We start from the raw sequence: 23,727 nt of genomic DNA, 5'->3' as shown, positions 1-23,727 counted from the left end.
ATCTACAATTAAACCAATTGCGTGCATGTATGTGGTGTTAGTGTGTGTATGTTTATCTACAATTAAACCAATTGTATGCGTGGGTGGGTGGGTGTGGTGTGTGTGTGTGCGCACACATACGTGTGCGTGTGCGTATGTGTGGTGTGTGTGTGTGTGTTTATCTACAATTAAACCAATTATGTTTAACATTAGATGCATTCAATTGATTGAATGACAAAATAACCCTTAAAGGCAATGGCATTTTAGAAAATGCATAATCACTTTTTTGGGCAAGGTAAATCTTTTAATTTGGAGGGAAATAAAAGTCAAAAACTTTAAAAAAAATGTAAAAAAATGTACTTCACAAATTCGAATTTGACAAGTGCAAATATCTTTTTTAACCCTAAAAAGTGATCATGTACTTTGAAAAATACCATTGCTTTTAATGTTTTGGTTATTTCAATCAGTTGAATGCATCTAATGTTAAACAAAACTAATTTAATTGTAGATGAAACCCACACGCACATGCACACGCACACGCACACGCACACGCACACGCACACACACACACACACACACACACAGATATATATATATATATATATATATATATATATATATATATATATATATATATATATATATATGAGAAAATGTTTGCAACTAATGAAGGTAAGGAAATAATGAGCTAGAAATCATAGGTGCAAGTTGTATCAACTCTATCTAACCACATAGATGTATTCAGCATGGTTTGTTTGCTAAGAATCAAGCCTTGGATCGTGCTTTTCTGATGTAAAAATGTAATTTTTTGAGTTATGAAATTTTGGCACATTATGGGGCCATTGATTTTTGAATCCCTTTAAAAACCTAATTACTTGTCATAATCACATGATTCAAAACAAGTTTCCTACGTAACAAACCATGTAGATCACATCCATAACATTTGTTCTACAAAAAATTAATTTTTTTTTAAGAAAAGAGTGAGTTCTGCTCATTAGTTCCTTACCTTCATTAGTAGCCAATATTTACCTCACATATACATATGATACATGATCTATGCTAAATATGGCATGATGCTAAATGAAACATTTTATCGGATTTCCTGTGTTTTTTCAAAATTCTGACCGTACAGATGTAGTCTATATGATTGCTTTTATAGGAATCAGTTCTTGGAGGATTTGATTCCGATGCATGGATAGGTTTTTATAAGGTTTCAAATTTCAACGACCTATAATTTTCATAATTTTTGAGGTTTCAAATACCATTTTTTAAAACCAAAACGCATGATCCAGGTGTCTATTTCTAGTAAATCAATCATGCTGAACACATCTGTACGGTTAGAATTTTGAAAAAACACTGGAAATCCTATAAAATGTTTCATTTAGCACCGTGCCATATTTAGCACGGATCCTGTATCCTATATATATATATATAGGGAAATAAAAACCTACAGAATGGGCATGGTGCTAAATGAAACCTTCTCTTGGATTTTCAGTGTCTTTCTAAATTCCGACCTCATAGATATGTTCATCACGATTGATTTATTATAAACCAACACTTTTATCATGCATTTTGGATGAAAAAAATGGTATTTGGAGCCTAATTTTAAAAAAAAAAATTATAGGTGTTGATTTTTGAAACCTTATAAAAACCTATCCATTCATCCAAATCAAATGCTCAAAGAAGTGATTCCTATGAAAGCAGACATATAGATCACATCTTCACGGTCAAAATTTCGAAAAAACATTGAAAATCCAATAACATGTTTCATTTAACACCGTGCCAAATTTGTAGGTTTTAATTTTCCTATATATATATATATATATATATATTGTGTAATACATCCGCGCTAAATGGAACATGCTAAATGGGTTTTTCGGCTTTTTCGTTGTTTCCCATAAATATGTTGGGCATGGTCGATTTACTAGGATCCAGACCTGGATCATGTGCTTTCGATGAAAAAAATGATATTTCGAGTCTCAAAAATTTACAAAGATTTTGGACCGTTGATTTTTCGAACCTTATAAAAACCCACCCATGTCAGAATCAAACACTTCAAGTGCTGATCCCTATAAAATCAAGTACATAGATCACGTCTGCATGGTCAAAATTTAAAAATAAATTGAAAAAAGCTCGAAAAACACATTTAGCATGTTTCATTTAGCACAAATGTATTACCCTATATATATAGTAGAGCGTAGGTGCTTAATGATACATGCTTAATGGGTTTTTCAGGTTTTCTCATTTTATTTTTAAATTCTGACCGTATAGATGTGATTTATGCATATGATTTTATAGGGATCAGCTCTTGAAGTGTTTGATTCTGATACATGGGTGGGTTTTTATAAGGTTCGAAAAATCAATTGTCCAAAATCTTTGTAAATTTTGGATGCTCCAAATATCATTTTTTCATCGAAAACACATGATCCATAAATCGACTATGCCCAACACATTTATGGGGTCGGAACTGCGAAAACAACGGTAGAGCAGAAAAACCCATTAATCACGTATAATTAAGCACCTACGCTCTAGTCTCTCTCTCTCTCTCTCTCTCTCTATATATATATATATATAGGGAGAACCTGGAACGACCCCAACTATCCTCGTTGAAAAGTGAATATTTTTTTAAAACAATTGCGGAAACCAAAACCCAATGATTCGGGGCCTCACAAACTTAACACATTGTAAACCACAAGGGATCTTACATTGAACCAACAATCAACTAACTAAATTTATTAATCAATAATCAAAGTTTAATAACAAAATTAAATTAATGTCTAAAATCATAGAGCCACACTGCTCCAAAAATAATATCAGAAGTAGTCACGCAGTCTTATAAGCTCCATATGGTAGACGTCTTCATCACTGGGCCTCAGATCCTGTGAAAAAGAAAAACATAAATAATACTGGATAAGAATCAAAGATTCTTATACAAATACCTCTAAACATCCAAATAGGCAAGAAACAACGTAAATCAAATTCATGCAAGTTTTCAGGGGAAATACAACTACAACAACCATCTAATTCAATTACCATTCAAGCATTTAAGATCAATTATTATGCATTAACAATAACTCACAAGAAACAAAACAAGTAAAAGTGCATGAACTAATGCATAACAGTAAATACATATGAATCCAATGCACATGCATGAATAAATTATTAAGTTATTATGAGAGTTTTTTTTTGCATGCATATCCCTATTAAATGCACTTAAGTTTAGTTTTACTTTTCATTAAAACCTGCGGATACTTAAAATGGGCACAACAAATTTTTGAAGTTCAAGATAGGTTTCCAGTTATAGCTTAACACACAATTTGTATTTTATTACTTAGTTCCACACTTGTTTATCGACCGATATCAGGAATCAATACCATCCATCAGAACATTAGGAATCAACATCTATTGTCGGGACACTAGAGAAATCAACATCCATTGATGCCACTTTCTTGGTATATTAATAACAACAACTGTGTCTACAACACCACCCCCAGGCAAAGTAGTGAGAAATCCCTAAAACCGTGGCCGGGCGAACCACCATATCGGGTTCAAAGGCACAATCGCACACAAAGTTTTAGTATCCTCACAGTTTTCTCAAAACCACCATCCAGGATTCTCACACTGTGGAAGAGACATCCAAGAAGAAAAATATTAATTACACTGTTTCTCTCTTTTATCTTTTTAACAATAATCAAATTCTTTACCAAAAGAATCGTTTTGCAAATCAACATGCAAAACACAACATGGGACCTTGGCCCGTTACAATATTTAACAGTGTAATTAATTTAGAAAGCCAATAATTTCAGAATGGATTTTGCAATTAATAAAACAAAACTTGGAGCAACACATGCTTCTGGCCCACATGGCCTACCGTGCTTCACATCTGACCGTAGATGCATCTTATGCAAAAATCCTGAGTGAACATGTTACCACATATATTCAAACATGTCCACAATGCACATTCATACATACACAACAAGAATGTACATATAAAACAATTTATATATGCATATGAACACATACTTGCAACATACATTTTGCTTTCATGATTCATCTCATGTATATCATTCAAACATGCATATGATCTTGTTGATGCAACATTAACTAACTTCAAGATTCGCGTGTTCATGATATGCACATATATACTAACATGATATTCAATTTCATGCGCATACACGACCAATCAATATCCTTACCAACTCGGTCATGCTCGGGTTACAAAACATAAGTACCAAGCCTACACTATGTTGCCCTCATTTACGGGACAACATTAGCATATTATTGGCAACATATTTCTCATGCATGAACGTGCAACCAAACAATATTGGGCAGCAGGCAATGCTGCACAAAAAGGTGCAACATTGTACTGCCCTATAACAACCCATAAACAATCATGAACAAAACATATTTAACACCATTGTAATAGCTCATATGGCAACAACAAAAATGAATTAATGTTTAGTCTCATCATGGCAGCATACATAAAATTTTTTGTCGTACTGCTAACGTAGACCAAAAATTGAAATTTAAAGGTTGTTCCGATGCCAGCCCATATGGCAGCATCAACCAACTTCATGACAGTCATATCATAGGCGAAACTGAGCTTGCTCATGACCCTCACAAGGGTCGGTTATGAGCTCGGCAATAAACATTCGGCCATATACAATAACCCCAAATTGATGACAGTCAACTGGGCTAATGTAACACTCGTAATTTTCAATATATATATATATATATAGTTTTGGATCCGGGTCCACGCAGACCCCCCCCCCCCCCCCTCGTGTTTCTATTTAAACCCCCCATAGGGGGTTTTCCTTTTTAAAAACCTCGAAGATCCTCTCGTCTCTCGCTCTCTCTTACTCTCTCCCTCTCCCATCACCGGCGCCGGAGCCAGAGCCCCCTTCGCCGGGAGCAGCGAACCTCCCCCCCCCCTCGTGTTTCTATTTAAACCCCCCATAGGGGGTTTTCCTTTTTAAAAACCTCGAAGATCCTCCCGTCTCTCGCTCTCTCTTACTCTCTCCCTCTCCCATCACCGGCGCCGGAGCCAGAGCCCCCTTCGCCGGGAGCAGCGAACCTCCCCCCCCCCCCCCCCCCCCTGGTACGCCTCCTACCTCCTCCTGCCTCTCTGTTAGCCCAGCAGAGGAGGGTCACCACCCCTCCCTGCTCCCTCTTCCTCGGTTAACTCAGCAGAGGAGGGGCGCCGCCTTCTCGACTTTCTCACCCATTTGGCTTGGAGATAGAGTTCTACTTCTACTAGTGTAGAACTCTATCCCTAACCTCTTCTTTCCTTTTTGATTACTTTTTTTATCTATTTGGTATTTTATTTTGTTTTACTATTTTACTTTAACCTCATTTGGGCTCTTCTAGAATCCCTACATATGAGGTGGCTGCCCTATCCAAAAGAATTTTCGGAATAAATTAATTTTTAATATTTAATTAATTAATTATCTATTATTTATTAAATAATAAATTTTCAGGAAGTTTTAGAGGGTATCTCACCCCTCTGGGAGTCTTTTTAACTTCAAATTTCATTCAATTTAACCTTTATATTAAATTTAAAACTTTAAATTGGTTGGAATTAGATTTTAGATTTGGATCCAGATCTAAGATCCATATCCATATCCATATCCAATACCCATATGAATCTTAGTATGGATAAGATCTTAATTAATATGTGTCTTGGACCGAATCCAGATCCATATTAACTTGGACCATACGAATCAGATCAGATCCAATCCAGGACTGATCACATCGAGGTAGGCTTTTTTTTGAAAAAAATGCAATTTTCGGGTCAACCGTAGCCCGAATTCAGAAAAACAAAATATCAATGTTTTCAGAATTTTGAGATGCATCTAATGATATATTACTTGAATTTCGCCTGAATTTAACCCAAATTTCGCTCGATTTTAAAGGTCAAAAACAAAAAGTTTTACCACTTCTTGTTTGGCTCGTTTAGGTCTTGTCAATGAGACCTGGGCCTAGCCCAGACTCAACTAACACCACCTAAAATCGAGGATTTACCGATTTTACTACAACACAACCAATTTTTCTGAAATCTCAGAATTTAACATGGTATAAAAACACACGATATTACAGAAACCGTCATTAATAACCTTGAGTGGTGGTTTAGAACCAGAGTTACCAGAAGCTTCTTAGGTAAGTGGGAAACCCGCTTCCCGGATGGGAATCTCGATTCTCACACGCTTCTATGGTTTTTACATGCTTCATCTATTCTTCTTATATCTTTCTCACTCTACTTTTCATGTTTTTTATGTGTTTCCTCTCACGCTTCTCACTCACTTCTATGTGTTTTCTCTAAATTGGCAATCATCATTTTTAGATTTTGTTAAAAATTTAATTTTTACGGTAAAAAATCATGAAATTTAAGAATAGTCACTTTTAGCTTAGTTTTCATTTGTGTTCCATTTTGATTCTCATTCAATTCTTATATTGTTTTTTTTATTCCTCGCTTCCCACTTCCTATACATTTTAAAATGCATCGCTTCTCGCTTCCGCTTCCCGTATCGTTTCCCGCTTCCACTTCCTAGTCTGACAACTTTATCTAGAACTGTCGTTGGGGTTATTTTACGTGTTTTTGTCGGATCTGATGCTTTGCTCCAATCCATGCAAGTTTGCACCTACCTGTAATACCCGTGAATTTTATCCGATAAATAAACTTGAAATTTATGTTCTTGAACTGAATATCAGATAATTTTATTATTGTATGTGTTAATTGTATGTAAATATCGGATATTCTATTTGGATCTTCAATGTTGGAACCTTTATACCCTGTTCAGAACTTCGATTTTCCATTTGAATCTTAGTTAACGGATCTCAAACATTTTAAGTGGATAACCAATAAGGAATTTTAAGCAAATGGATTGGATCTTTGATATTGGATCCTCCATATCAGGGTCATATTGGATAGTGGATCCAGGACAAATGGAGTTGATCCACGATGTTAAAACCAGATTTTTGTAAGGAAAATTTCAATATCGGATCTATAACACTTTCATGGGATCCGTAGTAGCTTATGCGAAGTTTAGACCCACAATATTTCTTTTGGATCCTGGACATCGGAGAGGTAAAAAGGGTAGGGAACCAATTAAAATTTACATGGATCCGTTATAAGCCACGTGGAAACCACAATAGTGTAATCTGGATCCACAGTTCCAAATCATATGATCAAAATTTTGGATCCATGGATCCAGATTTAGTAAGGGGACTTGCGAAGCCGAATGGACTTTGGATCCATAATAAGTTGGTAGGGATCCATAATAATGTAACTGAATCCACTGAATTTTATTAGAGTTACATTTTAAAAGCTTAAATGTCTAATAAGTTAAATGTTTTAAAACGGGTCCGGATCCTCTGGTGGACCCGGACATGCCCAAACCTGGACCCAGCTGTGATGGGTCGCGGGTCACGGGTTCGGTCAAACCAAACCCTCAACAGTGGTGCGCTAAAAAGGTAAACACACACACACACATACATTTGGACCCGGGTCGGCTCCGGATGCGACCCGGATCTGCCAACCCGTTAGGGTTAAAAACTCGCATGGCCAGGGGGTTCTTTTAAAATTTCCCCCTGCGCCGCTCTCCCTCTTCAAATATTTGGGATCCATCATTCAAAAGTATGGAGATGTAAATCATAGGATAAAGGTTGGGTGGATGAAATGGAAAAGTGCTACTGGAGTGCTGTGCGATCGTAGAATGCCATTGCGGTTGAAGGGAAAGTTTTATAAGACGACTATTAGACCCGCTTTACTATATGGTACGGAATGTTGGGCTGCCAAGAGACATCATATTCAAAAAATGAGTGTAGCTGAGATGCGGATGCTTAGATGGATGTGTGGAAATACAATAAAAGATAAGATTCGGAACGAAGAGATACGTAAGAAGGTAGGTGTTGCACCCATTGAAAATAAGATGCGAGAGAATCGTTTACGGTGGTTTGGACATATTCGGCGAAGGCCTAATGATGCTCCAGTTAGAAGGTTGGAGAAATGGGAAAATATATTAGTTAAAAGAGGTCGGGGTAGGCCTAGGAAGACTTGGATGGAGATGATAGGAAAGGATATGAATGCTTTGAACCTCACCGAGGACATGGCGTTGGATAGAAATGATTGGAGGAAAAGGATTCATGTGGAAGACCCAAAATGAATTTCTTTTTTGGTTCATATCGCTGACCCCAATTGTTTTGGGATGAAGGCGTAGTTGTTGTTGTTGTTGTTGCCGCTCTCCCTCTTCCTATTTCGGCTGGGGTTTCCTGATCAACGCCCTCCCGCACCCTTAAAATCACGCAAGGGTGAGGGGAGGCCTTTACCCCTGCACTCTCTGGCCTCTCGCTCACCGATGGCCTCAGCCAACAACCTAGCTTCCCCTCCCGTTGCTTTCCAGCCGCCAGCAGCAATCGCTGCCATTTCCCTTTCACTCGTGTACTCTTGTTATCTCTCTCTTTCACGATTCAAGGAAGAGACTCTGCGGAGTCGTGGCTGATCGATAGTCGCGGCAATGCCAACAGGGTCATCTTCGTCGGAAGGCCTTCCGACCACCTGCTGTTCGGTCACCGGTCACCTCCTGTCGCCAGCCATCTCCAGTCGTCAGCGACAACTCTTCCGCCGGAAAAGGTAGGGTCTGTACACTTTTCTTGTTCGGGGTTGATTGGATCCGGGTGTGGTTTGGGTTAATCAAGAAAGAAAGCCTGTTTAGATGTATCGGAGTTGGGAGTTTCTCGTGTGTAACCCTAATTAAAAGAAGGGTGGGGGTTATGGTTGCCGGAAAACTCGAGTTTGTCAATTAGGTATTCCAGCTGACATTTTGAATTGGAGGGACCATCAGTTGCCATAGATCTTTTTCGACAGACTGGGTATCCCGGTTACTCTGCATTCCATTGGTTAGGTTGCAAGAAATTCAAATCAACCGGTTTATGTTTTTTTTCTTCTTTTGGAGGGGTTTCTGTAGATGTTGCCTACGGGAAAACCCTGTTTCATACATAATATGATCTGGTCTTCGGTTGTATTTCGGATCTTTACTTTAAAATATGTTACAATCGTGAGTGTGTATTTTTTTGTAAATAGCTTTTTTTTTTCATATATTTTGTTTACGAATCCTGCTAAATTCTTTGTTAAGTTATCGATAATAACGAAATCTGGATTTTTGGTGCTAGTAAACTACAACTCAGTCGATGTTTGTAACTGCATTAGTCTGCATAATGTTAGATAATTGATAGTTTGATTTGGGTAATTTCGGTAACTGTTCCTAGCAAAAAAAATGTGCATACTTTCTTGGGTAATACTCCTGATCTGAGTAGTTGGCATTAGATGCATAAATTGTCATTCTGATAATGCTTGAACCCTGAATAGGATATTCATTATTACCGGATGATTTTCAATTAAGCTGTTTAGATATGTTCCTTTTGAATCACTCTACTTATACATATACCTATATCTATATATATGAAAAAAATTAACTAAATATATATATATATATATATATATATTTACACATATCGGAATAAAGACTGACCTGTGAATTCTGAGTGAGCATTCAATATTTACTAAAATGTTTGTGCATGCATCTGTAGGTGCTTATGAGTCTGATGATCATCATGTATGCTATAACTTTGTATTTTGAAGGCCTGACCAACTTATAGATTTTATTTTAAATGTTCCGTACAATGATAGTGAACATGCCATTTGGTTAAATTAGGTTTATGCTAATGACAATACTGCGAGATCTTGACGTGAATGCTGGCATGTTTCTTGTTTTGTCATCTTTGCCCAAGAAAGAACAAACTTCAACACTTGAAAGATAATATAGGTTGAATTTTAAGAAATAGAAGTATTTTGGTTGATTTACATATTTGGTGTAATGGACCATCTTCTATGTGCAAGTTAAATGGGACATCTTGATTTCTGTGTAACACAGGTTGTAGTAAGTTCAATCCTTAGCAATTGACATATATAATGATTACATGTTATATTATTTATGTTCAAATTATGAATCGGATCCACATAACTTATAGTTCTGTTAAAATAGCAAATCTTTAAGTGTATGATAGTCTAAAGATGTTATATTATTTTGACGGTTTTCATACTTGAGTAATACGTTATTTTGTGGATTGCTATTAAGTCGGATTTTCCTATTATTTTGTGGGCTGTGATCAGATCTGAGTTCTTGTGATCATGTATAAGCTTATACAGTTGTATGCATGATGTGTGAAATTAAATATGTTGCAGTCTCATAAGCTTCTTTCTCATCGTTTAAAGTATGTTGGCTGTGATTTGTTTTAGTGGAACCCATATGCCTTCTCAGATTAAAACTGATTCAGTCCTGTGCTTCTCAGTGATGTTTGAGATACATTCTCTAGTATGTCTTGTTCAGTTGATATTGAAAATTTGGTGTTCAACTACATAGTAACTTGTATATTCAGTGGATAGTTAGTTGCATATTAAGCTGCATAATTTATGATGTTCAATTGCATATTCCTTAAAATGTTCCAATGCCTATTATATGTATATCATCTAGAAGATTCATATGGCCATTAAGATGCTTATTCTCCAATGTCCATACGCTTGTTAAACTGTATATTTTTCTGAAGTACTATTGCCTAACACTACATAATTGCTGAAAGTATCAAATGCCAACTAAGCTGTATATCTTGTGGAATGTTCAAATGAGAGTTTTGGGAGAAATGTATATAGTTGTATTACCAAATCTCTAGGACTATAGTGCATGCTCAGTAAAGGACACCAACAATGTCTTTGCTTGTTGGCGGAGTTTTTAATACATGCCACCCTGTGTTGGGATGTCACAAGTCAAAACCTAATGGTACGTGGTGGCAATTTGCTAATGAAGAATAAATAAATAATAATAAGGATGATGAATGAGGAATTGAAAACCGAACCTAGGGGTAGGTTTGTTGTGGATATATGAATGTCAAGCCAGTGTGTTGAGGGTCATGCATAGACCATCGAAGTTATGATGTGAATCCACATGAAAATGAAAAGATAATATTGTTGTCCGACTGGTTTAAAGGCACCGGGGGCATTCGTGCTTGACTGGTTTAAAGGCACCGGAGCACTTTGAGTGGGTTATGCAATCAATACGACAAAGGATGGGAATTGTTCTATACCCCTTGGTAAAATGACTAAGATTGTGAATTCTACTACGATGATAGTAGAAAGAAGTTGGGGAAATGCCCCATACTTCGGGAAAATAATTAAATGAAAAGATTAACCACTCAGAGTCGGGCTTACCTTGGAGAGGGTAGGTGGTATAAAACTCTGGGGACATGTGTTTAGTTTCGAGCATAAAGCGACTCGTTGGTCCCAATCCTCAGAGTTGGGGGACTCGGACTACCAAATGTGTCCTAGGTGGTAGCTCCATGTTCTTCTGCAGAAGTTAGGGATGCATCCTGTTTTGGTTTTGGCCTTTGGGAGTTTCTCTCGGTCACTGGCCGCTCCCTTAGGATTTTCAGTCTCAGTTAGAATGTTCGGGTTAATAGAACAACTTTGAATAATATACCCCCGAACGTTCTCTTCTGTGATGGTTGCCTTGGCCCGTGTGTACCCACGGGATAAGAAAAGATAAACAATAATTAGAACAACTAGGTATCACAGTGAGTGGAGTTATTAAAGAGACAATTTCGTATCCTTTCTAACATGCTTTATGTTCTGAGCGTGTGATGAAATGCAGATCCTGAAATGTGTAGATATGAAGTAATTAAATTCATATTGTGACTATTATCTGAAAGTTATGCATGTTACTGTTATTGTTGTTGCATAAAAGCTTTACTTGCTTAATTATAGCTGTTGCATAATCTGCCTACTCACTTAGCTATATGTCTGCATAGTCTGCTTTACGTGCTATGGTATATGCTAAAGATTCACACTTGACACTCACATCACATGCTAGATTCATGATATACCTACATTAAGAGTTACAGTTTTCCTACTTAGACGTGGTAGTCTAATTCCAATCAATTTACTATTTTCAGGTAAAGAATAGGGTTTATGGGCGGCTGCGGGCTGAGACATCGGATCGAGATTTTTTGGATTTATTGTTCCAGGGATCGCTTGAGTTTATTGTAAATTTTAACTGTTCATATCATTTAAACTCTGATGATTTTCATTAATATTGAAATGAAATAAATGTCTTGGGTTTCTCTCCACCGTAATGTCTCGAAATGCTTAACCTTATTTTATTTCTTGTTTCCGCTGTTATAATTAAAAAAAAATCTTCAAATTTTGGGTTAAAATTTCGGGGCGTTACACTACCAATTTTCTTATATACATATGTATAGGTACACACATACATACATCTATCTATTCATGCATACATTCATCTATAACAATGTATGCATCCATGTGTCCTAATTTTACAGAATTACTATTTGATACACCTATACGGGCTATGTCACATGGATACTCCATTTTGTCCCCCGTATCATGTCCCTTTATATACTATTGATATTGTAAACTTCATAAAAATGGTGTATCCCTGTACGGACAGCTGTATCCATGTGACTTCGGATACGGTGCATGTTTGTGTTATGTCTTGCAACCACATCCTTGTCTATGGGACATATGTTAGGACACAAGTGGATGAGAAGAGGAACAGCAACAAGAACTCTGAAAGAAGCTGTACATTGTATCTTGCTCTTTGCAAGGCACATGGCCACCCTTTACTATAGGAGGGGGAGATTATGCCAACTGAAGATTATATAACAATATAGTAGTTAAACCTATTACTTAAATGACCAATTGAATATATTTTCAAAAGAAGAAAAGAAAAAAGATTGTTGAAATAAAAGGCTAAATTTTAATAAATTGCTCTTAGTTTGCCAAACCATGTGACCGGGTCACTGGGCATCAATTAAAGTAAATAAATATATCTTTGTCTGATTTGATGAGTAATGCATCTTTAGAAAATGATTCTAAGTGGATTTAGCCATGCTTGATTACATGAAGAATTCATGCAACTTAAAGTTTGTGATACTTAAGTCTCTGACACCTAAATCATACTTTGGAGTGACTAAAGCTCAGGTGGGTTTATGTGCTTGCTCCAATTTGTTTTTTGTTAGTCCAGGCTGACCTTTGTCCAATAAATGACAAGTTGACTGCCCAAGAATAAAGCCAGACTCTGGCTTGCAGTTCAAAGTAGATTAGGTAAATTTTGTCACAAGCTTTTCCCAGTAGCTGTTCACGTGAGGTTAGAGTTGTCTTGGAAACAGGCAAGATTGCATGTGCGTGACTTCCTCAGTTGTGATATGAAGTTCTTCACATAAGTCATGAATGTCTGTGATCTCTCCATGGATACTCTTCCATAACTTTTTGATATCATTACACTTACATGGAAGTCAGCAAACACTGATACTGCGGTCAGTTTTTATCACCAAGACATGGTTGCATTACCCATGGAGATGGTTCCCCTAATGAAATTATTGCTGATGTTGCCACCGTTTCATGCATTTCATAGCCTATACAGAAAGCTCATGCTTGATTAAGTGACTTCACATGTATTTTCAAATGCTTCAGGTGCATAGCTGTGAGAGTCCTCTCACATGTTGGATTGTTTTTTCCATTCTCTAATGCATCATGCCTCTGCCTACTTACCTTGGTTGGCAGTGACCCCTCCTTGTCAAGGTAGTGTATCTTCCATCTGCTGTATGAGGGAATATTAACTCTTCTGTTGGAGAAAAGAGGACTTCAAATTTGAATAACATCTTGTCCGAGACTTTTTAATATTGTGTTTCTCCCTCTATGATCTAGCCTGATCGGTGTGCTTTGGTGCTTAGTATACCATTTTGTAAGTACTGTTTTATACCTTGACTTCTGTAGACTTTGTTAATGCCCCCCCTGCGTATTCTCTCGATTTCTTTCATAAGCTGGTGGTTGAGAATGGGGGCACTTTTTCAATGAATCTAAATGACTCAGTTACTCACTGCATAGCAGCTGAGAGAAAAGGTTTGCATCTTTCATTCAGTGAGAGGTTGTTAGTTGGATCTCGTGAAAAATATATGCATCATACATTTGACAGGAATCAAATATCAGGCTGCTGCCCGTCATGGAGATGTTATTCATTACTCTTGGGTCTTAGATTGTTGCTCACTAAAGCGCTTATTACACTTGCAGCCAAAGTTAGTAAGCATGGTTGAAAATTTTGATTTTGTGATATGAGGTTTTCATTAGTATTTGCTTGTGTAAAATAAGTGCTTAAATTTTGATGGTTATTTTTCCTGAAAGGTACTTCTTGTTCCTTTCTGACTCCTCGAAGAAGAAGTTGCAAGCAGAGGTTGACATGCTGGGTGACTCTTACTTTTGGGATCTTGATGTCACAGATATTAAACAGGTACTCTTTTAGGTTGTCTGACATGGATCACAAAGTTGCTCGTTGGCTTTAGTTTTGACTATTTATCGCTTTTATTCTTATATGAATTGTTTTGGTTACTGAATGACCAAAAAATTGATACTTGATACTCTGATGTAGTTAGAAGGTCATTTTCATACGTGTTTGTGTTGACCAACTGTACAAAGGGTTGATTATTGCATGACTTTGTTATGAAGGCATTACAATTTCTTATATCCATTTTCTTATTAATAAGAAGTGGCGGCTGTTATATTGTTTTTGACAATTTTACTGTTCTTTGCTTGTATAGCAATATTCCAGTATCTGGCATCCTTTCTCTGGAAAAACCTGTGTCTGCCAGCTTTATTCATGTTGTGCTGTGTATCAATGCCTACACTCTTGTCACATATGACCTGTATGGTTGTATTTGTGCTTATTCTTTATGGACAAAATAGGTAAACACTTTTTTATAAACATTTTTTTTTTATAAATAATAGTTGATAAGTAGAAGGTTCTTCAGATAATGAATGTTACAATAACTTGAAAGCATCACATGAATGCTACTTACAAATTGGAGGTGTAGATAAGGCTAATCACCTACTCCAAGATGTATTTAATAGTAAAAATGGACAAAAATGTTTCCTAGTCCTTTACCATTGAAAATTGGGTTGATAGCTATGTCGCAGTGGCATGCCATTTTGACTTTGTGTAACTGATGACACGTGCAGTGATGTCTGACATGTTTTGCCGTGCGATACGATCAAAACGTGTCAGACTCGATTTGACCGTATCCAGGCCATTTTTTGTCCCCAAAAAACACTGAAGAAAAGTTTTGGACATTTGTGCTCTTTTTTTTTGAAAAATAACATAACTTTTTTCAAAGATCTGTGTGACATAGGCCCATCACACGCGTTGTTGGTTTAGAAACCTTATGATTCTTACTTTATATAGATGAGATGGTTCCGTCAGCTTGCAGTTTTGAGCGATATGGGAGTAAAATTTGTGTCCTTATTTTTCAAAAGGAGGGTTGTACATGGAATGGAAAGTGGTGGAGTATTTATGAAGCCTGTGCCATGCCACGTGAATGAACTGCTTTTTAATTGTTTCAAAGGCAGTATTGTCATCTATTTTTTGACTTGTTATTTTGTTTTAGTCCCAATGACTCCTTGGATAACATATGGAAAATAACCAAATGCTACACATTTTTTGGCTTAAATGAAATAAATTATTTATATTTTGAATACAATATAAAGCTTGACATATATATATATATATATATATATATATATATATAGAGAGAGAGAGAGAGAGAGATCTGATTTTGTTAAAATCAGACTGTCAACAGTCCCATTCGACCCCTCTGTTGTGGAGACGACAAAGGGTCTCTCTCTCTCACCCATCTTCGTGAGCGTGCGACGAGAAGGCGAAGGACGGGAGGGAGTGGAAAAGCGCCTGCAAGGGGCGTGGCTCGAGTAGGCTGCGAAAGAGGCGGACGAAGTTGCGGCAGCTGAGGCGGCAGTGAGGGCAAGAGGAGCGGCGGAGGAGGAACCAGTAGGTGTAGGTGTGGAAGACGATGTAGAGGATGAGGAGGAAGAAGAGGGTGAAAATGGCGCTCATCAAGATCTTATCGGTGAGCTCGAAGCTGTCCAGCGGGTGGAGGGTTGGCTTTGGAGACGACGTCGGGGAAGGAGGCAGGGTGTTTGTGGGGTTGTGAGGGAGAAGCAGCGGCAGCAGGGGAGAGGGAAGAAGAGGCAGTGACGGAGGTGGCAGATGAGAGAGAGAGAGAGAGAGAGAGAGAGAGAGAGAGAGAGAGAGAGAGAGCAGGGTTCGACGATACTCTCGTCTCTCTCTCTCTCTCTCTCTATATATATATATATATATATATGTGTGTGTGTGTGTGTGTGTGTGTGTGTGTGTGTGTGTGTGTGTGTGTGTGTGTGTGTGTGTGTGTGTAGGGTTGGACAACGCCAACCCGTGGGCTAACAGGCTAGCATCGGGTTTTTGATACATACATTAGTCACCTATATTGTTCAAGGTATTATCTCGATGAGGGTATTTCTTAGAGAGATTTTCAAAAGTTAAAAAATCTCTAGAAATTCTTGGGAGTTTTAAAAATTAAAAAAAATATAAATAATAACAAAAAAGATGAAGCATTATTTTCTTCCAAAAATATAAACAAACAAGTTTTAAAGGTTTTCAAAATATAAATGAAACAAGAACAATAGGAAATGCAAATTTAAAATATAAAAAAGAGTTTTCCCAAAAAATATTGTGATATTATCGCAATATTTTTAAAATATTGCGAGATATTTCTTTTAATATTGGCTACCTTAAAATATCGGTATTTCTTGCGACATTTTCAAAATATCGGCAATATTGGTGACAATGATTATATATATATATATATATATATATATATATATATATATATATATATATATATATATATGTGATTAAAAAAACGAATCCATCTTGGAGACTTGGATCCATCTATTCTTTGAAATTTTTTAAATTTTGATTCAAAGAACCTATGAATTCAAGGAAACAATTGAAAAATGTTATGAATATACGATGACTTGCACCCTGGCCCGACCCGGTCCGAATTAGGCCCATGAGCTTAAAGGGTGGGCTGTGGGCTTTGTATTAGACTCGGATGTGACCTGAACCGGGCCTAGGCCGCCAGGCCCACGTGGGCCGGGCCAGTCCGACCCACCCATTGTCCAGCCCTATGTGTGTGTGTGTGGTGTCATAATTTTCATAAGACATAGCTTGATAGTTGAGACGACCCTCAAAGGACCCAATTTTAGTTGGTCCAGATTTAGGTCAAGGTCGAGTAGAACTGACAGTATATGATAAGGCTTATTTGGCTGTAGGTATTGGCCAATGGATTTCATCCATTGTGAGTTTATGAATATGAACTGATTAGGTTGGATCTGCGCATTTACCTGGTTATTGTATTAAAATTTTTGAACTATATATAGTCTGAAGTCTTTAACTTCTAATTAAGACCCAGTTCCATTTTTTTGCCTATCCAATCCCTATAAGTTCCGGTCAGGTTGGTTTAGGATTGAATTACATGTACTAATCTTAAACTATATTCAAGCTTCCAAAGTTTTGACTCCATGGATCAAGTATGGTTCTGAGTCACATGGATCCAAAGTGGGAGTAAGTAGGCTCATGTTTGTTCAGTTTGGATCCAAGTTGAACCTACAGGTTTTGTTAGATCCATTTTGATCCCCAAACAAGGACTACATGTGTTAACAATGGGTCACAACCTTGACCAAAATGGATGACATCTAAATTCTGCTATAGATGGATCTGGTGCAACCCATTATCTTAGGCCTAGTGGGCTTTGGCAAATCCATGTCAATATTTTGTCTTGAATGCTTCTACATCAAATCACTATTGGATCAAATGTAGTTAGAAAAGTGATAGTTTTGAGATGTTATATGCTGTGAACAAAAAACGTGACTTTAACAGAAAAGTGGAGACCTCTGCCCAGAAAATGACCACCTCATTGATTTAAATAATCGGTCTGTGTACTTTTTCTTCGTATTCCTTGACAAACAATAAAAAGTTCATATCGACAGCATTATTCTGTTTAAAATGAATATAGCAGAAAACCACTATAAAATAAATATTTTGAAGCTGCCATGGCATTCCACTTTGAGTAGGGCTAGTTTACTCCCCTTGCTTAGATTATCCTGCGCAAGTTTGATGGTTCTGCTTATTTCCCTTTCCTTTTAAATAACATAACTCGGGTTCCAACACCTACCTCTTTGCTTAAATCTCTTTCAGCTTTTTGACAACATAGGCAGACTTGAACATTCTTGCACCATCGGCTATTATAAGAAGAAATATTTTCCAGCTGGAAAGTGGTCTTTGTTTCAGGATTGCTGCATTTACTTCTACCAGCCAATGCAGTCAATGTAAGATGTGGTCTTCCATTCTTGGTTTTCCTTTGGCTTTATGATGCTGCTGTTGTTTTATTTTGATGGTCACTTTGACCCAAATGGAACAAAAAGGACATAAGAATATTTTCCAAGTTTAATTGATGTCAAATCTGTCATGATAGAGACTTGGATGTGAAAGTCATATTAGAGTTTGTCTTGAGGAGGATGAAGATTGAAGTTTCTGTTTGTGGTGGCAAAGTTAGCAGCAATATTTCTGATTCTACCCATTTAGTGGTAGTGTCATGGGAGGAGTTTCACATGGATTTTGATAAACTATTGGAGAGGTAAACCATAAACGTTGGATGTCTTGTAAGTTTGATTTAGCACTTGTTATAGATTGGATTTTTTTTGTTTGACTCTATTCAAATTTTCTTTATATTGTCAGCCAATGATAGTTTCTTGTCTATGAAAAAGATATATTGCTCGTTGCTACGGTTTTCATGTTTTAGAGTAATTTCAAGTAAAACTTTACCTGTTATATGATGACTTATTTTTCCTTTTCATGAATGTGGGAGTCGGAATGCTTCTTCTGTGATTATAACTTATGTTAGTGTTGGTGTTAGCAGTTCATCTAAGAAAGTGGATCATGTGGTACCAATGTATGATTTCATCTAAAATCGTTGACCTTTAGCCTATCTTGCCTGGTGGTTGTCTTGTTTCACTTATTATGGTGGCGTACTGTATATAAGCTTCTCTGTTCGCATTGAGCCTACACCTAGCCTCAGCTGGGTCTGAGTTTGAACCCATCAGACCCAGACCTGGATGCAAGACAGTGGATAATTTGGTACCAATGTTTGATTTCATCTAAAACTGTGGGCATTTAACCTATCTTGCCTGGTGGTTGTCTTGTTTAACTTATTGTGGTGACATAATGTAGATAAGCTTCTCTCTTCCGCATCGAGCCCATACCTAGCCTCAGCCCGGTCTGGATTTGAACACACTGGTACCGCCAGGTCTGGGTTAATCTATAGGAGGAGGAGGAAGAAGAGGCGGAGAGTTATCACCGGAGATGAGGGAGGCATGCTGCCGCATTGGAGTTTTGGGTGAGTTGGTGGGGAGGGGGAAGGAGACTGAATGCAATTTTGGGTGGAAATAATCTTAGGCGTGCACCCGAGTCACATCATGTTGACGTGGGTGCATTAGGCACTTTGGATTTCTGTGCGACTTGAATGATGGGTAGGTTGTGTATCTCTGTCACATACAGTTTGATAACCCTTAGACCTGATACTTACATTGCCCTAAAGGAGAAAATTCACACATTTTGCTAGACCACAATGCAGAGTTTAATTACAAGGTGATTCAGATGGATTGAACCTAGAATGGAGGGTAGCCTGCTGGAATGATATAAAGCTTTATATATTTTTCTGAAATATGTCCTGCTATTTAGTTTAGTTGTCTACTTTTGGCTGTGTATATAAGATGTCTAAAACATACAAACCTTTTCATTCCACCAAATCTGTGTCAACTATTGGCTTTGATTTTGGCAATAATTGTTCTGGTGAAGTTGTTCTCATTTTTAAACTGTCAGCCGTAGTCTCGTGTGTAAATTCACTTACTAGCATACCATTTATCTCATGTCGCCAATATGTTCACTTTGACTTGCATTTGTTATGATTCTTATATCCACTTCTTTGCTTCAAGGATGAACTTGTGTTTATGACTTGGTCATCTGTTAGGGATGGATGGATATGTACTATTGCAGTACGTGTGCCAAATATGCCATAGTCAATTTTGATTTGAAGGCTTGCTGAGCTGGTGCACATGACATGGAAGAGTCCCATGCCCTGTCCCTGAGGCTAGGTTTTTTTAACTAGGTGGGTGTAGTTGCACCTGGAGCAACCCATCATTACCCTTTTACCATATATGCATATCTTGGTTGTTATGGGTGAGATGTTACCCTATCTTAGGCAAAGATCTCTTCATCAAACCTTTGCCTTCATTTATTACTGTCCAATTAGCCAATCACGAGATTATCCATGAAAATTTTCTTGGTCTTACATTCATCACATATTCATAACAATTGAACTGGTATTTCATTCCATCTTTTCCCGTAAACAGGCTTTGAGCTATCAGGTCAGTCTGCAAAGGTAGGTCTTATATCTCATAATCAAAAGGTTCGTTAATAAACATGCAAATAATAGAAACTTGCATGTCAGTCATCGTTGCAAGAGGCTTTACAAGTTAATTGTGGAACAAAGAGTGAAACACTCTTTGCTGATAATTGTCACTGGAACTTTTTCCTGTATCTGGTGGATATTGTCACTTCCATCCATGTTATGTTTCTAGAGTGATGACTTCTGAATTGTGACCTTATGGTCCCTAATGTCTTCAAAGCATCTATATAGACAAACTAGGATGGACATATCACTGCATAGATTGCTAATATTCAATCGTTGCTATAGCCAAAGCTGTTAGAATTGTTTGATGGCAGGACTGGTTGTAGTCTTAGAGCTACATGATTAATGACTGATTGAGCATGATCCTGTAAAAGAGCCTCATATCATCTCATCTTCTTTTCATGTGTGTGTGTGTGCAAGCACGTGCTTGTGCATGTGGAAGCAAGCAGGTGCATAATCATGTGTATGTTTCCTTTTCACTCGCTGAAATTTGGGAGTATCACAGTTGATATTTTGATACAGCGATCTTAAAGTTTCTGTCATCACAATTAAATTTTAATTTAAATAGTTTCTTTTACATTATTTCCTTTGCTAATGACTTGCTTCAGTACTCTTTTTTGTAATTTTTCCTTAGCTTCTTTTTTCCAAAATTTCCAATATTTTATGAACTTTCTGAGAAACAACTATTTTTTATTTAGTTTTTAAATTCTATTGAGAAATGTCTGACTAATTCTTATCTATGAGGTGCGTCTTTGCATCCTGTGTCTGTGCATATATGTTTCTGGAATCCCTTCTGGGCCCTGTTCCAACAAACTGAGTCCCTATGATTTTTATCCTGAACTTCTTGTTTCTGCAGCTTTCCAGCTTCTATGACTCATATTCTCCGAAGTAAACAGTTGCATGTTCTCAGCCATCAATGGTTGGAAGATTCCTTGGTGGAACACAAAAGGATGGATGAGGATGCATACAATTTGAGGCCAAAATGCATGGAACAAAGGTAAGCGTTAATATCGAGAACTTAGTATGGATCTTGGGCTGACTGGCCCGACTGACACATATGCTGCACTCCAGTGAAGTTAATTATCGATTAGTTTTTTGTTTGTTTTTCATATTTCTTTCTTTGTTGTGTCTGGGTGGGTGGTCCATCATTTCATTCTTTCATCAATTAGTTAAATGAACTAGGTGAAATTACATTTCCTGGTAAAAGGAGTCAACCATGCCTGCATCTGTTTATCTCAACTTTGTCTGTATTTCCAGTGGATTGAACTTGTTGCTGCCTACTTCTACCGGTAATGATGAGGCTGTTCCTTTGGCATCTCATGCAAAGGAAGGACCAAAGAGAAGGGAACCAGTTCAGTTGCCCACTAAAAGAAGAGCGGATAAACGTACTCGGCATGGAAAGAAGCCAGCTAAGATCAACACAGATGAACAGGAAAGCAGCAGCAGTTCAGACGGAGTCATCAAAGAACAAGGTATGGTTGAAGGAAAGGGACTGATTGATGATAAGCACGGTGACAATAAGGCTGCTATTTCGGCATCCTCTGCCAAATCAGGAATCAAGAGGAGGGCAGTTCGGATGCCCCAAAAAAGAAGAGCAGCGAAACGTGCTCAGATTGGATATGAACCAGCTATGGTCAATAGAGATGAACAAGAAAGCAGCGATGGTTTAGATGGAGGCAGCAAAAAAGAAGGTTCATATCAAGGAAACATGGTATTGAATGATGGGGATGATATCAATAGAGAAAACACGGATGTGGTGGAACATGCTCACGTAGGTGGAGCTGGAGCAGCAGGAGTGTTAAAGCAAGGAGCAAACAGATCAACTGATGGTGCAGACAAGGCAGGCTTGGAGGAGAAAAGCCATCAGAAGGATCCCATTGTTGAAGATGAGAAAGGTCCAGTGATACATAAGACAGAAGCAATGAGTGATCCTCTGCATGCTATGTTGCTAGATTTGATCCCAGGTCTTTGTGCCAAGCATGACGAAGGCAAAAGCTTGCTGTCTCAAGAAAACGAGGGAAATGAAGCAGGAACTACGGAAATTCCAGCAAAGAAGAGAGTGAGTTACAAGGATTTGGTTGGATCACTTCTCAAAGATTGATCACATATCCGATCATGAACTGACTTGGTCTGATTTCAATGCGGATTAGGTTAGTGGAATTCCGAGTATCATTTTGCTAGATTTCCCATGAAGGATAGCCAGGGCCTGCCCTTGACACAGATGGATGATTGTGCTCATGCGTGTAATTTGTGCAGACAAGCAGACACTGTTTACAGCAGGCATACTTTCTCCATGCCGATAGCCATCACATGTTGGGGGTGCGCAAGGGTGGGTGGTGCCTACCTTGCTGTCTGTTTTCATGTTTTCTACTTGTACCTTTTTTGTTTTAATAAAGTTTTCTGGTTATCATATTTCTCATAATGGGCCAATACTCGGATTTTGTTTCTAAAACCATTGTCTACGAGCGAATGCCACTAATGAACAGGCGTTCAGGTCCACGGGAGGGTGGCTTCCAGCAGGATCATGCAAATGAGGAACTCCCTTTCACATGGCCAGGCTGCCCATTGGGAGTTCTAAGGTTTGAACTTGACAGGCATGTTAGGTTGGCGTTTGCTCAAAGTGTTGAATCCAAAATGGAAACTGACATCATACCATGGCCATCGTATGAATGACAACGATAGCTTTCTGTCAGCGGTTTAAAGGCTTTTTCATGGGAAAATGCTAGGCGAGAAAGCCCAAACTTTTCTTGTCATTGATGAAACGAACAGCACAACAATGGGAAAGGAAAGAGTTCTTGGGAGAGAGAGAGAGAGAGAGAGAGAGAGAGAGAGAGAGAGAGAGAGAGACTGCACCTTGAGGAGAGGGTGTGAGAGCAACAGCAACGGGGAGGAAGGGTAGGGTAGGGAACGACACGGGGGGGGGGGGGGGGGGACGGGGACGGGGATCCATGCTGGGAGGTGCCTTGTCTCCCGATGTTCTGTAGACGTGTTTCTTTTGTGCGTGGGCAGATCACTGTTCACCTAACAACTGAGATTCATTACGGGAACTTGCAGAAGTGATGAAGGAAGGTGCTGCGTCTGCTCGGGCATCCGTGGATGTCATTGGCCAGCTCGAGGTCGCACATAAGATTTGGTGGACTAGATCATCTGGGAGAAAGATCCAGTTATGGCTCTTCAAACACGAATCTCCTGATGAGATCCAAGGAACGCTTGATGGACTACATTGGCGACAAACGAGGGACGTAAACCTGACCCACCTCCTGCCTCTAAAGGACTTCCTTTTGAAGCTGGACCAAAAAAGTTTCAGGGAGGACTGGTTCCCGCGCT

The 23,727-nt window shown here is 38.1% G+C and overlaps 1 protein-coding gene across 1 annotated transcript in view; it reads left to right on the top strand.

The window, feature by feature from the left end:
- Positions 1–22,501, top strand: part of ATLIG4 (DNA ligase IV) — a 116,284-nt gene extending 93,783 nt beyond the window's left edge. Inside the window, exons 21-27 of the mRNA XM_089990550.1 lie at positions 13,823–13,948; positions 14,022–14,121; positions 14,228–14,333; positions 18,129–18,259; positions 18,406–18,567; positions 21,257–21,397; positions 21,658–22,501. Coding sequence (XP_089846676.1) covers positions 13,823–13,948; positions 14,022–14,121; positions 14,228–14,333; positions 18,129–18,259; positions 18,406–18,567; positions 21,257–21,397; positions 21,658–22,501 — 1,610 coding nt within the window. The remainder of the gene's footprint in view (positions 1–13,822; positions 13,949–14,021; positions 14,122–14,227; positions 14,334–18,128; positions 18,260–18,405; positions 18,568–21,256; positions 21,398–21,657) is intronic.
- The last annotated feature ends 1,226 nt before the right edge of the window (positions 22,502–23,727 follow it).

The sequence above is a fragment of the Nuphar pumila genome, chromosome 15 (genome assembly GCF_984573655.1).
Source record: "Nuphar pumila chromosome 15, dmNupPumi1.hap1.1, whole genome shotgun sequence".
Classification (NCBI taxonomy): domain Eukaryota; kingdom Viridiplantae; phylum Streptophyta; class Magnoliopsida; order Nymphaeales; family Nymphaeaceae; genus Nuphar; species Nuphar pumila.
Note: the sequence above shows the minus strand (reverse complement) of the source record. Positions and strands in the feature narration are given on the sequence as shown.